Below are 13200 nucleotides of genomic sequence, written 5' to 3'. Positions count from 1 at the left end.
CTTACAATTTAGACGCACGGGACTGTAAACCTACTTAAATTAAGCTTCCTACCCAAACAATACTTATATTTGCTCCTATTTGTGCTTGCTTGTTTCATGCTGATGGTCAACTATGGAGCCATATCTTAATCATTGATTTTCTTCTGCCCTTTACACACAGTACAATGATAATGGTAATAGGAAACAAATGGCATCTGTAAAACCGAGGACAGGATGATGTCACTATACGGTTGCCATTGTGTTTTCTCTACCTCAAAAATAGAGCACTTTCAAGTGGAATTATTCTGCTGCCAATAATCGAATGAATATGAAAAAAACACACCAGACAAGTACAAATAAAGATCATCACGAATCAAGCAACACAGAACAGTTGTTGCATTCCAAATGTGCTTTACAAATGCTTTCACCAGGTATAAGAGCTGATTTCACTCGCCTTAAATGATACCAAGCCGGTGCTCACTGGAGCTCAAGAGATGCATAACTCTGCTCTGAAAACAGAGGCTCAAGCTGTAGGAATATAGTATTCATCATCAGTCTGATTGTCTGTAAAAAAACAGGTTGCTTTCTCTACCCAACTCTCTTAATCTGTGTCTGACATACACAAACACATAAAAAGATAGACCTGTTTGGTGGTGTAGTGTCGGTGGCATTCATTCTAGCGGTAACCTTTAAGAGCGTTGGAACACATCTGAAAAATCCAATAACGCCCGTCCGGAGATCGATCCCACCAGGCGAATTTTCTCTGTACCGGAGTCTGCAATACCAGACAGGACACAGTTTGTGTGTGTGTGTGTGTGTGTGTCAGTGCCTGTGCTTTTTAGCGGCATGGGGTGGGGATATAATTGAATTCTCAAGGTGATCTAGGCACCACTGCACACCACCTAACCTCCACTCCATACACACACACACACACACACACACACACACACACACACACACACACACACACACACACACACACACACACACACACACACACACACACACACACACACACACACACACACACACACACACACACACACACACACACACACACACACACACACACACCTGTGATTCCAATCATTTAATAATGTCTTGCAAATAGGTGTTTAAACATGGAGAAAATTGACGTGAAAAAGCGTGCACACACACGGCAGCCGAGGGCAGCACATGACAATTTCAGAGTAAAAATGGTAAGATAGATAGAGAGAGAAGGTGGGAGAACAATGTAAAAATACAAAAAAAACCAATAGGATCAAGAGGTGAAATACTGACAAGCAAATACAGATAAAGGAATAGGGAGGGCTTGAAAAGTTCAGAGGCTATGAGACAGAGAAAGAAAAAAAATGATGAGGGTAAAATTGGCGGAGAGTGAAACAAGATGGCAATTTAGCAAGTTAAATGGTGGTGACAAAGGGTAGTGACAAGGAAATGAAAGCTGGGACAAGGCTGAATAAACAGTTTGCCGATTTTGAAACACCTGTGATCAAGAGAGAAAAGGCATGTGAGAGAGCAGGGTGCTTGGCAATAGGAGAAAAGAAAAAACACAAACCAGGACTGTGAAATGGGAGACAATGAAATCAAGGTCAGTTATTTAATCTCCGCTGAAAACTATTATTTTTCCCTTCAGCCACATCAAATCCCCAATCACGAGACAGTTAGTGACTGTAACCTCCGCGTCTGCTTAACAAGGCATTTGACAACAAAGCATTAACACCACAAACCAGACCGGAGGGTACACAAGGTGAGAAACGGTGAAGGGAGAAAGAGCAAGGAGAGTTTTTGCAGAGTCATTCCCAGAGCTCTGTCACGCCACGTGTCTCTTTGCCCTCAGACAACTTCCAATGTTGACCTGGAGATAATTTCACTGCACCAGCAACATGCTGCAGTGTCCACAGTCACATCAGAACAATGCAAAAATGAATGAAACAAGATATATATTCGCAGACAATAGTTTCATATTTCAGCCGCGCATATTGTTATTCGCCCGAAGGGACATATTGTTGTTTGTCTAAATAGTTTCTTTTTTAAGATGTGTGCTCTATGCAAAACAGAAACTCAAAAGGTTTATGAGGTGGGGCGAGGGACTCGATTCCAGACAGATAAATGAGGAGAAACACCATGCGGAGGAGAGAAAAGATGAGAACGGCTGACACGGCCAGATAACCCCTCATTTTTCCTTGATGCCGTGCATGTGTGCGAGCGTGCACACACACACACACACACACACACACACACACACACACACACACACATGCATATCTGACTACAATCCGCGTGGTTCACAGGGCCTTTTGCCACTATCAATGTGACCATAAATTACGTGAATTCATAAGATAGATTCTCGGTCTGCTTCTCACTCTTCAGCACTCCCCACTCTCATCTTTTCATCAATCCCATCTCTGGTTTTCCACTGATGAAAAGTCTACCTCGAGGGTCCAACAGACAGTGGTGTAACTGCCAAGTCATGTAAGATTTGTGCGACTGAATGTTAAAAAGTGTCAAAGTCTTCAGGAGATTATCTTGTTGGTGATCGTACTTCCTACACAATGACAGCATCTACACCAAAGTCTTTCAGTGGTGCAGGCTGGACTCGTATTAATTCAGATTATTTCAATGTAGGAACACTATATATACACTATTTGATTGAATGTTAGGGGGGGACACAGCGCTAGCCTGAGTGGCAGCTGTCTAACCAGACCTGTTTATTCAAATATCAGAGGTTCTGCAAAGTTTTAAATCAAGCGACATGTTCTGGCATTAGCAAGGCCCCACATTAAATGGAAACTTTGCAGATTTTCAAATAGCTTCATATCATTGCAATGTGGACGATATGTGCAAATGAATGATGTTCGGCTGCGTGCTCTCAGGGGTCCCCCTTTTGAGCCGACAGCCCAAATCTCTGACAGGTGCTCTCTCAAGACAGCACTCCTCCTAGCACTGTTTCTCCACACACCGGCCTCTTGAGTAAATGTCACATGTTTGTGTGACACATCCACCAACTCTTCCACCCCCCCATTGGAGGATCTCCCATTGTTAAATACTGTGCGTTGCTTTGAGAATTTAATAATGACGAGGATTAGTTGACATTGAAAGCCCGGTGCTTCTCATACAGACGCTAAAGGATCCACAATACATTGTCCTTAACTGAATAATTTAGTATTTTAAGAATTCTTTTTTCTTCCAGTACTGATTAGCTCACCAGGCTAATTCAACTATACACTAGGTCTCTCTTCCCACCAGGCATTGCATATATACTTGCAACACATGACACACATGGGCATAATTGAGATGATGATTGGAGTTGAGATGAGAGGAATGTCTTCATGAATTATACTTAATAACCCAACCTGACTTGAGCCCGAAGCTTTACACAGCAAAACCGCCCGAAGTCGGCCCTGGCACTTTGTCTGGACTCATCCGGCTTGGGTGGGTCGGCTAAATTGTATATGCATTGCATCGACTGTATCTGTCCTCTGTCTAATTGTGAAACCAAAATAAGCTCATACTCATTTTGATTTATTCGAACATACAATGATAATTGCTTCCCGGTGATCACATCTTATCCTAAGACATGGGGGTGCAAATGAGGGTTGGTGAAAAGGGAGACAGGTAGAATAACTCCTGGGTTTCCAGATAATTACAATCTTGTACATTTCCTCGGAAAATGAAACGGTAATCTGGTAAACTCCTTAGGTCATAAGATAATGGAAATCCTCTGTATCCAACCGTGTGCTGTTAGGCCTATACTTAGTAACCACTGGGCTACAGTTAATAACTATTATCAAATCTGACCCAGTAAAATTGCAGCTGGGAATAAAATGGCTGTCTCTTGTAGTGCTCTCTGTGATGATTTTTACCACAATATTTTAGGATTTTCTTTTTTCTTACATTGAAAGACAAGAGACACATACACAGATTCACACTTAACTGCATAACACAATGTGAGAAGCCCCACAAACACACACACACACACACACACACAGTATCATGGGGAGATGCTTCACTGTCCTCCTCTGTGTGTGTGTGTGTGTGTATGTGTGTGTGTGTGTGTGTACTTCACCCGATTGATGATTGTCCTCTCTACGATTCCAGAAAATGAGCCAATACATTTAGATTGGCCCATATCTATGAAATGTCAGTACACCGTGTCCTCTTTTTCTGTCCTTGTCTCTTAAGGGGACGTTACACTTGTTGGCAATTAAAAATGAGGTAAATGTCAGTGCAGTGTGGGGCAGAATAGTTTGGGCATCATTTATCAGCATTAAATGCACGCAGGCCATTCGAGTATTTCTGGCATGCTACAAACTACCGAGTGTTCCTGTCAGTCTCTCTACACCACATTTTACAGTTAATCATTTTCAGCATGTTGTGACACCCAAACGGGAAAGCGTCACCACTTGGAGCACAGTGATGATATAAGAAAAACGGAGCTGTGTGCAATCTACATCCAATGCATGGACACATGTAAACGTAGCATGTTCATGCTCTGCTGGCTTTTCCCTCTATCTGTGCTTCTATTGAAGCAGTGAATATGTTTCAGACTTCTCCATTTGGCATTCCTTAAAACAGATTGTCTCAACTAGGGCAGTGGTTCTCAAATGGGGGTACAACTCTAAAGAACCCCGAGGGTTAAAATATATCAGTTAAGCATAATTACTAATTACTAATATAAATATAAGCTACCTTAGTTTAGTTAGGATTTTGTATTGTCATAAACATTTTTACACATACATGAAATTTGACTTCTGCATTTGACCCATCCCTGTATATAGGGAGCAGTGGGCTGCCATTGATCGGCGCCCGGGGAGCCAGGGGTTCAGTGTATTGCTAAGGTACACTTCGACACGTCCCAGTCGGGGATCGAACCGTTGACCTTCCGGTTCCCAGACGACATCTTAACCCAGTGCGCCACGGTCACCTCCTTATATAAGTGTCCGTGTCCGTCTCCTTAATAAGTTCAATAAAATAAATGCATAATGTGAGTTCGGTAAACCACATTTTCAGATCAGATATTCCAATTTTCAATGTAATCATTAACTGCCGCAACAAATACAATGACTTTGAAGATAACGTTTGTTCAGTGTGACCGGGAAGACAGTTTGGATGTTGAATAACAGACGGAAATCAAGATAAAGGATTCGTGCTTGAGTCATGGAAACACGGAAAAACAAGTGACAAAGCAGCTCATGTTTCTCACTAAACAGACTTAATTACAGTGTTGTCTTATTCGTATTGCACAATGACATAGAATGGGTTTGCCATTCATTTCGTGATGGATTGTGGACACTTGAAACGTAGCATTAAAGAGTTTTTCAGCTACATGGTTGTTTAGTAAATCAGACACTGATGGTGCAACGCTGTGTTGTACATCTTTATGAGCTTTTACTTTTCCAAAAATGTTTAGCGCACGGTGGTTGAAATATTGTAAAAAATATTTCAAAGGGTGTACATTGTTGAAAAAAAGTTTAAGAACCACTGAATTAGGAGATCCCCCCCCCCCCTAATAAATTCACTGATTCAGGAAATATCACTTTATTGGATTTGGAGTTTAGAGTCTAGAAACTCCAGCCTTTGGTACAAGAGATAATGTTTTTGTTTGCTGTTCAATTTGCTAAACCTGTCTTTAATCACCATTTTTACATTATTTTCCTCTCAGAGACAAGATCCTGTTGCTTGGAATTCCACATTCTCTGAGGCGTCCCGGGATGTCTTGAACATCCGTTACAGCCTCCTGCCCTACCTGTACACACTGATGTATGAGGCTCATGCCAAAGGGAGCACAGTAGTCAGACCACTCTTGCATGAGTAAGCACGGACTCTTGACACACACGGGTCTTATCTTTTCTTCTTACACCGGGGCTCAAGCATTACATGTAGTCACTTCATCAAATCATGAAGTTATTACCAGGATGGATCTTTCTTTCTGAATGTCACCGTTAAAGCCTCCTTTATAAATTAGATTTTAAGTGAAATGGGTGGGTACATGTCGCAGGTAGGTTAAGTTTGTGACTTTTTCCTCATTTGAATATCTTGAAAGGTTCAGAAAAAGTAGGAGTGTCTTTCCTGCCACAGAAGCTGCCATTAAGCGGCCCTTGAGCAAGGCACTTTCTATTTCAATTCTAGTGCGACAGTTAACTATAGACTGTGGCTATACTTTGCAGCTCCCATGTGTGCACGTGTGGAACTGTATGACAAGAAAAACATATTTCTTCATTTTAAGAGACTCTTATAAAAGTCACAGATGGTATTTAAGGAGCTGGCAGGGTGAGTCTGGCAGGGATATTTGGCTTGCATCTTCAAACCATTGAAATCTGAATGAGTACTTGAGCAGTCGTCTGGGCTGAGGACACAGGAGAGAGTGCTGGTGATATTCTTTTCCAGTCAGGCTTATTGGCATCTGTGCTGGTGTGTCACAGGTTTGTGAATGATAAAACCACATGGGACATCTACAAGCAATTCCTCTGGGGACCTGCCCTACTTATCACCCCTGCTCTGGACCAGGTAGACACACACACACACACGCACACAGCTTCTTTGCTTCTAAAGCTTTGCATTAATAAAGATGTCACACATGCAACTTTTCAATCATTCCAGGGATATTTGTCGGTCTGTTTCTTGTGCCTGTGTTTTCCTGTGATTTGGTTGGACTCATTCTTTTGATTGACTAACTTTGTGATTGACAGGGAGCCAGGAGTGTGGATGGCTATCTTCCTAATGCACGCTGGTACGACTTCCACACGGTGAGTCCAAGTCCGTAGCAGCCATAAAACAAAGTCTATTGTCGAATGCATTGCAAAACAAATCCTGCAGATGAAAATGAAGCACTCCTGGTACACCCCTGGTGCAACAATACAGTATATAACACTGAACAGTAATCACAGCGTCTATTGAAAGAGATCTGACTGGTTGATTCGTGCGGATGCAGTAACAATGCATAACATATAACAATATGTCGGTGCATCATCTCTTTTGTCCATCTGGAAGATGCTAAGCACTGCATCAATGAGGTGCTTTATGTCTAAAAACCTATTTTTACAAAAAAAATGGAGGTAAACCAAGACAGAATAAGAGGCTGAGAGAACATCAATGAAAACCCAAATTACATCTTTGACAACATTATTACAGACTTACAGCTCAACAACGGCAGAAGGCGCCTTGATGACAAAAACAAACATCCAATCGCTCTGTCTCTTTCTAGCAAGGGGACTCCCCATCTGTTAGACGGCATCATAGAGCCAAACAAAACTTGAGGAACAACAATTTAAACTGGGGCATGGGACGGTGGAGAGGAGTGTTTACCTCCATTAAACGTGTCCATTAAGCACACAGAGAGGTGCAAGCTGTAAGAGAAGGGACCAGGGACGAAGTGGAAAATACTGGAAGAAAGACGTTTGCAAAGAATTCTTTTGGCATGGAATAAATTACTGAACTGTTTTAGGTGTAGCCTTTATAGATGTCACATATTTTACTGCGTGCTTTGTGATTTACCGGCGCACAAATGCCAATTTCACACAAAGGAACTGCTGAACGAAATGAATCAAAGTTGAATTCCTCATCCTATTGATAGTATTTTAATAGAATGCAATTATTGCTTCTTTCAACAGGCCAAAGAAGTTGAAGTGCGCGGCCAAATGCTTAACATGCCCACACCCTTGGACCACATTAACCTTCATATCCGAGGTGGATATATCTTACCCTGGCAGAAGCCAGAGAACACTACATTTTACAGGTAAGCGTGCACACATGATGGCTGATGACAGCACACAACTACAGGTCAGCATCCTGTGTGTTTAGTGTGACGTGTGTGTGATTTCCAGCTGTTTGTGTGTCAATGCAGAGATACCGGGTGCCTGGGGAAGACTAATACACGTGTATATGCGTCACTGTTGTGTTTGAGTGGTTTTTTTTCGTATGGCTAACATTCATCAAAATTAATTGTTAACGTGTGTTAAAAAAAGGAGGTGAGAATGAGAGAGTGTGAAAGTTAGAGGGGTGATGAATGCTCCAGCAGAGGTGAGATCAGATGGAACCCACCAGCTGAAATGTCAATGTGTTTGTCCTCAGCAGCAAGTATAAATAGATGCCGTCCTGTAGCAATCCGCTGTAACACCCTCTCTGCCCATTTTGTTTCAGTCGGAAGAATCCTTTAGGACTGATAGTTGCCCTGAGCGACAACGCAACTGCTCAAGGATCGTTCTTCTGGGATGATGGAGAAGGGATAGGTACGCGAAAGGTCACCCTCGAACACCCAGAGAGAGAGCGAGAGAAGTCTTTTTTTAACATATGTATTTATTGATGTATTATTCATATTAGTGTTTTTTGTTGCCTTTTTGTGTCTCTTATGTCATTTTGAGTCTCTTTGTGGTTGTTTTGGATCTCATTGTCGCCATTTTTGTCTCTGTGTGTGTTTTCCCCTTTTCATAGTCGTTTGTCAGTGTCTTGGCATATGTTATGCATCTCTTTGTTGTTTTGGTCCTTTTCTAACTCTTTGTAATGCTGTTTTTTGTGTGTTTGGGGACATTTTGAGTCTCTTTGTTGTTGGTATGTGTGTCTTTGAGTAACATTTGAGGTTAAGGCTAGGGGGGGGGGTGGCTGACATTTGGCTCAGTAGGCCTGTTCAGTAATCAAATCAAAATAAAAGGATAGCCACATTTTATATGCTGATTCCAGATGACATCACATTTTAATTGAATCCTTTCAGGAGCCCGTTGTGATACAGTTAATTACTGAAAATGCTGAAAGCTCATGTGAGGAAGAATTGGACTAAGTACCATGATTTAGTTGACCTTGAAAAGCAGCTGGTAGTACTTAAAACACACACACACAAACACACACGGCAAAAGTCAATTCATCAATACTTTTGCCTCTTTTGAACCTTTTAATTAAGACAAAAAGGACTAAACATAAGGTACTATTTATTTTGTGATTTACAGATGGTACAACCTGGCTCAAGTGGCCATAACAGAAAAGGGACACGCCACGTGAACATTAAAGAGGTTACGCGTTATTAAGTCATTAAAGTGCGGGGTGTGGATATCAGTGAAGGCACTAGTGTGTGCTGTGCATTAGTGTAAGATGTAAGGGTTGAAAAGATGCAGAAAAGAAAAGCAAAGCAAGAAACTAAAACAACACAACCAAACAGTAAGAGAGAGAAGCAAAGCTGCAGCAGCAACAGCATGCAGGGTCAGCCAGAGAAGAGAAGGCTGAATCCAGCCGTAAAGAAACAAAAAAACAGTTCATGTTTGGATTGTTCAGTCCTTTTTTCATTCACTCATATATGTTGCGAAAGCACATGGAGTTATTTTCACTGCATATGAATTTCTTCATTGATTTAATCAGATTCACACTGACAACTAGAACATAGTCTCTCTCCACTTGCTCAGTCGTTAACACATGCAAGCGCACACACACACACACCGATATGCGGACAGAATCAGCCTCTGAAGTGCTTCTGTGAGAAGTTCACTGCTCTGTGAAGGGCGTGTTTGTGTTGGGACAAAGAAAAGAGGGCGAGATATAGAGAGAGACCGAGAGTGACGGAAAGTATTACAGTAATTCCCCGTGTCGCTGCCTGGAGATATGCTCTCCATCATTCCTCTTGTATCTGCTCCCTCGCTCCTCTCTTCTGCGTCTCCCTGCCTGTCTGCAGTGTAGCCTGCCTCAGTCTTTCTAGTTTGCTCTGCTTCTATGCGCTATTCACTCCGCTGTCAACTCATCTGTGCTTTAGTTACAGTGTCGGTTTCATCCAACCAGTCCTAAGTTTACTCATTCATGCAACCAATTCATTATTCAGCCTTTTGTCATACAGCTAAGCAGCATAGCGGGTTAATCATTTATTTTACCACCCTAATTACATTATTTTCTCATTTAATCAACCAGTAATGCTTTGTGATGAGTCTGTTAATGAGTAAGTATTCCATGTTAACTCATCCAGCCAGTCACTTGGCCAGTTGTTGTTGTTTTTTGATCCATTCATGATGCTACTAAGTGTTTCATTGACTCATTAACGCAACCTTTCACTACATGACTCACTCGTGATTATATTTATTATTTGTCCATCCAGTCAGTCAGACGAATACAAACTCAGTGGTGTGGTCAATATGAACTCTCACTTGTCCATACAGCTCCTCATCTCTCTGTCCTGTCATTCATTCAGGTCGTCACATCTATTTTCTCTGTCCCTCCACTGTCTCCATTTGTGGTTTGGTGTGTAATTCACTCTTATTCTCTCTCCTCAGACACAGTCAAGAAATCACAATATCTGCTGACCTCCTTCACAGCAGAATCGGTGAGTTCAAGGGCCAACTGCATGTCATGTCTCTTTGTCTTTATCTTTATGATTGTTATTTATGCAGTGAGAGTGGACAAAGAGCCCATGCTTTACCATGCAACAGGGCTGTGGTAGGTGGATGTCAAAGGTTAGTGAGTTAGTTGGAAACCATTAGCGCAGAATTCATGTCTAACTCTCAGATGTGATTTAAATTTAGCTTTTAATGGTGAGGTAGTGATTACTGCATGTACAATGTGCAATTCAGCACTCTTGTGCATGTCATGCTGAAATTACAATTATTTTACAATCTTAACAATTTTAAGAAGGTTGAATAAGAAAGGAGATGCTGCAAAATGGATTTTGTAGCGTCAATTTGTAGAATTCTATCCTGAAATTCGATGATCCAAATGTAATAGTAAGAGTCTAAAAGCCTTAAGCTTTTGCGTCATCACCAGGCTGACAGCCCTCATGAAGTCACAACGTCATCTTCAACGGATGCAAGGCTTTTGTTGTGTACACACCTGGATTTTTCAAAAAGATACGTGCAGGCGGTTGGAGTGGAGCAGCTGTGTTTGTGTTTGTGCAGATCACAATGTGTTTCTGGTACTTGTTTTGGCATGAAACTGCACTTATATTTCTGCCTACACAGGCAACCTCTTATCACAAACACAAGAATTAATTGTGCGGCTTCAGTTGCTTCAAGCAGGAACACTGATTTCAGAATAACAAAAAATAGAAGAACAAAAAAATCTTTCGTTGTATGTTGCATTTTTTTCACTTTGTGCAGATTGACAGGTATATCAAAGTACAACTTCAAGTGTGATTAAAGCAAACTGGGTTCTGTTAATAATAATGAGTGATTGTTTTCCACAGATGCTTCCCTTAGCTTGCATATGTGTAGCTGTTAGATGCGTTCCATCTACCACCTCCAATCTGATGAATACCCTATTTTCATGAAATAGTATTTAAATATGTATTAGTATTCGGACATGGCAAGGGGTTTAAAAAAGGTGTGTAAAACGGTCTGCCAGATGAAGCCAAAAACGTTGTTTGTGCATTTGTACGAAGAGGTGCTCTGAGCAGCAGAAAGCTGGGTACCGAAATTGTACCTCGCAACCTAATAAAACCTCAACTGCGTCCCACAACTGACTTTGCCACATGCGCCATGACATTACCAATGAGTTAAAACAAATGTATATTTATATATATATATATAGATGTACATCAAATATGAAATTGTGCCTGTTTTTGCACCAAACAGTTTGTGTCGTATGTGCACAATTCTTGTGGCTAATTTCAGCGAGAGGAGTTTACCAGGCCGCAGTTTGATCACATTTAGAGTCGGACATGACAGAAACCCCCTAATCACTGGGACTAATGGGGACTAACCCAGCCCTATTTGCTTCCGAGCCAGGCAAAGGCACACAATCACACAGAGACACACATTAACGAGCGAACGCTTAATCGCAAACGCGCACATACATATACGCACACATCTGCAGTATACACTTACCCACATCGAGCTTCCATGGCCAAACATCTGTGGCTGTCCTCTGCCTACCATCAGGCTCATTCCAAAGCAATTTCACACAGCGATAAAACAGCCACACTGTCTGACAGCCAAAGGGGGGAGAGAGGCAGTAAGGGTGTGTGTGTTTTTGTGTTTGAATGTGCTCGTGTGTGTGTGTGTGTGTGTGAACAGGCAGATGTGAGAAGATGAGGATAAGTTGGGCAATGAGGCCAGTGCTGCCTGGCAGATTAGCAGATCGTATGCCATGTTGGATGGGTATCCGAATGTAGTGGTGTGTGCGTGTGTGTGTGTTGCTGTAGCTCGCTCCATAGGAGTTCTGGACCTTCAGTGTGAGGCCATTTTTTACAAAGTAAGAACATCTTAGTCTTCTTCAAAACAGTCTTCTTTAAGGGTCTATCAGTTGCCCCACTTTGGTTCATTGATAATCCGGGACATTCAACATTTGTGTGTGTGCCCAAACGTGTGTACCTCACATTGTGAGCACAAAAAAAACAGATATAAAACTAATCAGACAATCAAACTCTCTCCACAGAAGAGTATCTACTAAAAGCAAAGCATAGAGTAAGAAATATAATGTGGTGGGTACAAAACCAATGACATGGCGAAAGATACCCCGATGTTAAATCTCTCTCTGTAAAGAGATGAAGCATAGAGGACAATGGATTTCACCTAATATGAATCAGGAACATCATTTTCTTTTCATCTATTTGGAATAACCCTGTGTCTTTGTTCCTGCTGTCTCCAACACTTTCACTTCCAGAACAACTTGTCCTGTCAGGTCATCAACAACAATCTGGATGCTGCTGACCGCTTGATCCTGGGTGAGGTGAGGGTTTGGGGAGCAGGCAGTGTTGAAATCACAGAGGTAACCCTGACAGAAGCGGATGGAACGCAACACCAACTGACCCCGAAGCACAACATTGACACGCAGGTCAGTAAATGTATTCAGATGTTTTTTGAAAGGTTTTTAAAAAGGTTCAACGTCATGCTTTCTGCCATTGTGCAGCTTCATCATGATAAACACAACTCAGCAGACTGCTGACCAACAGCATGGGACAAGGTCCTGTGACCTGCAGATGCAATTCATGGTTATTTCTGCGGACACAGTTGCAGACAGAAACTTTAATATATGTTGTATTAAATGGACAAAGCACACCATACTGCAGCTTCAAAGCCGCAGGAAAACCATTTAAGAAAAGAGAAAAATGTTTCCAGTTTCAAGTTCACAGTGAATTGCCTCACAGCATCACCTGTCTTATTCACGAGTCATTAAGAACATAAATAGTAGACTGAGGCACCCCTTTAGCGGGGATTGGAAACTTTGTTGGTAATAGAAGAATAAATGACGCGTATAAAAGCACACATTCTGTTGCATCCCACAAATATATTCACCCTCGCTTACGCTCGAATA

At 41.7% G+C, this 13200-nt stretch overlaps 1 protein-coding gene across 1 annotated transcript in view; it reads left to right on the top strand.

Annotated features, from left to right (window-relative positions):
* si (sucrase-isomaltase) overlaps positions 1-13200 on the top strand; it is a 62171-nt gene that overhangs the window by 46813 nt on the left and 2158 nt on the right. The window contains exons 41-47 of the mRNA XM_079271239.1: positions 5645-5793; positions 6405-6489; positions 6672-6728; positions 7593-7717; positions 8122-8210; positions 10227-10276; positions 12550-12720. Of these exons, the coding sequence (XP_079127365.1) occupies positions 5645-5793; positions 6405-6489; positions 6672-6728; positions 7593-7717; positions 8122-8210; positions 10227-10276; positions 12550-12720 (726 nt within the window). The remainder of the gene's footprint in view (positions 1-5644; positions 5794-6404; positions 6490-6671; positions 6729-7592; positions 7718-8121; positions 8211-10226; positions 10277-12549; positions 12721-13200) is intronic.

Source organism: Melanostigma gelatinosum (genome assembly GCF_949748355.1).
Source record: "Melanostigma gelatinosum genome assembly, chromosome: 7".
NCBI classification, from domain to species: domain Eukaryota; kingdom Metazoa; phylum Chordata; class Actinopteri; order Perciformes; family Zoarcidae; genus Melanostigma; species Melanostigma gelatinosum.
The sequence above is the reverse complement of the archived record's forward strand: the minus strand, read 5'-3'. Positions and strand labels throughout refer to the sequence as shown.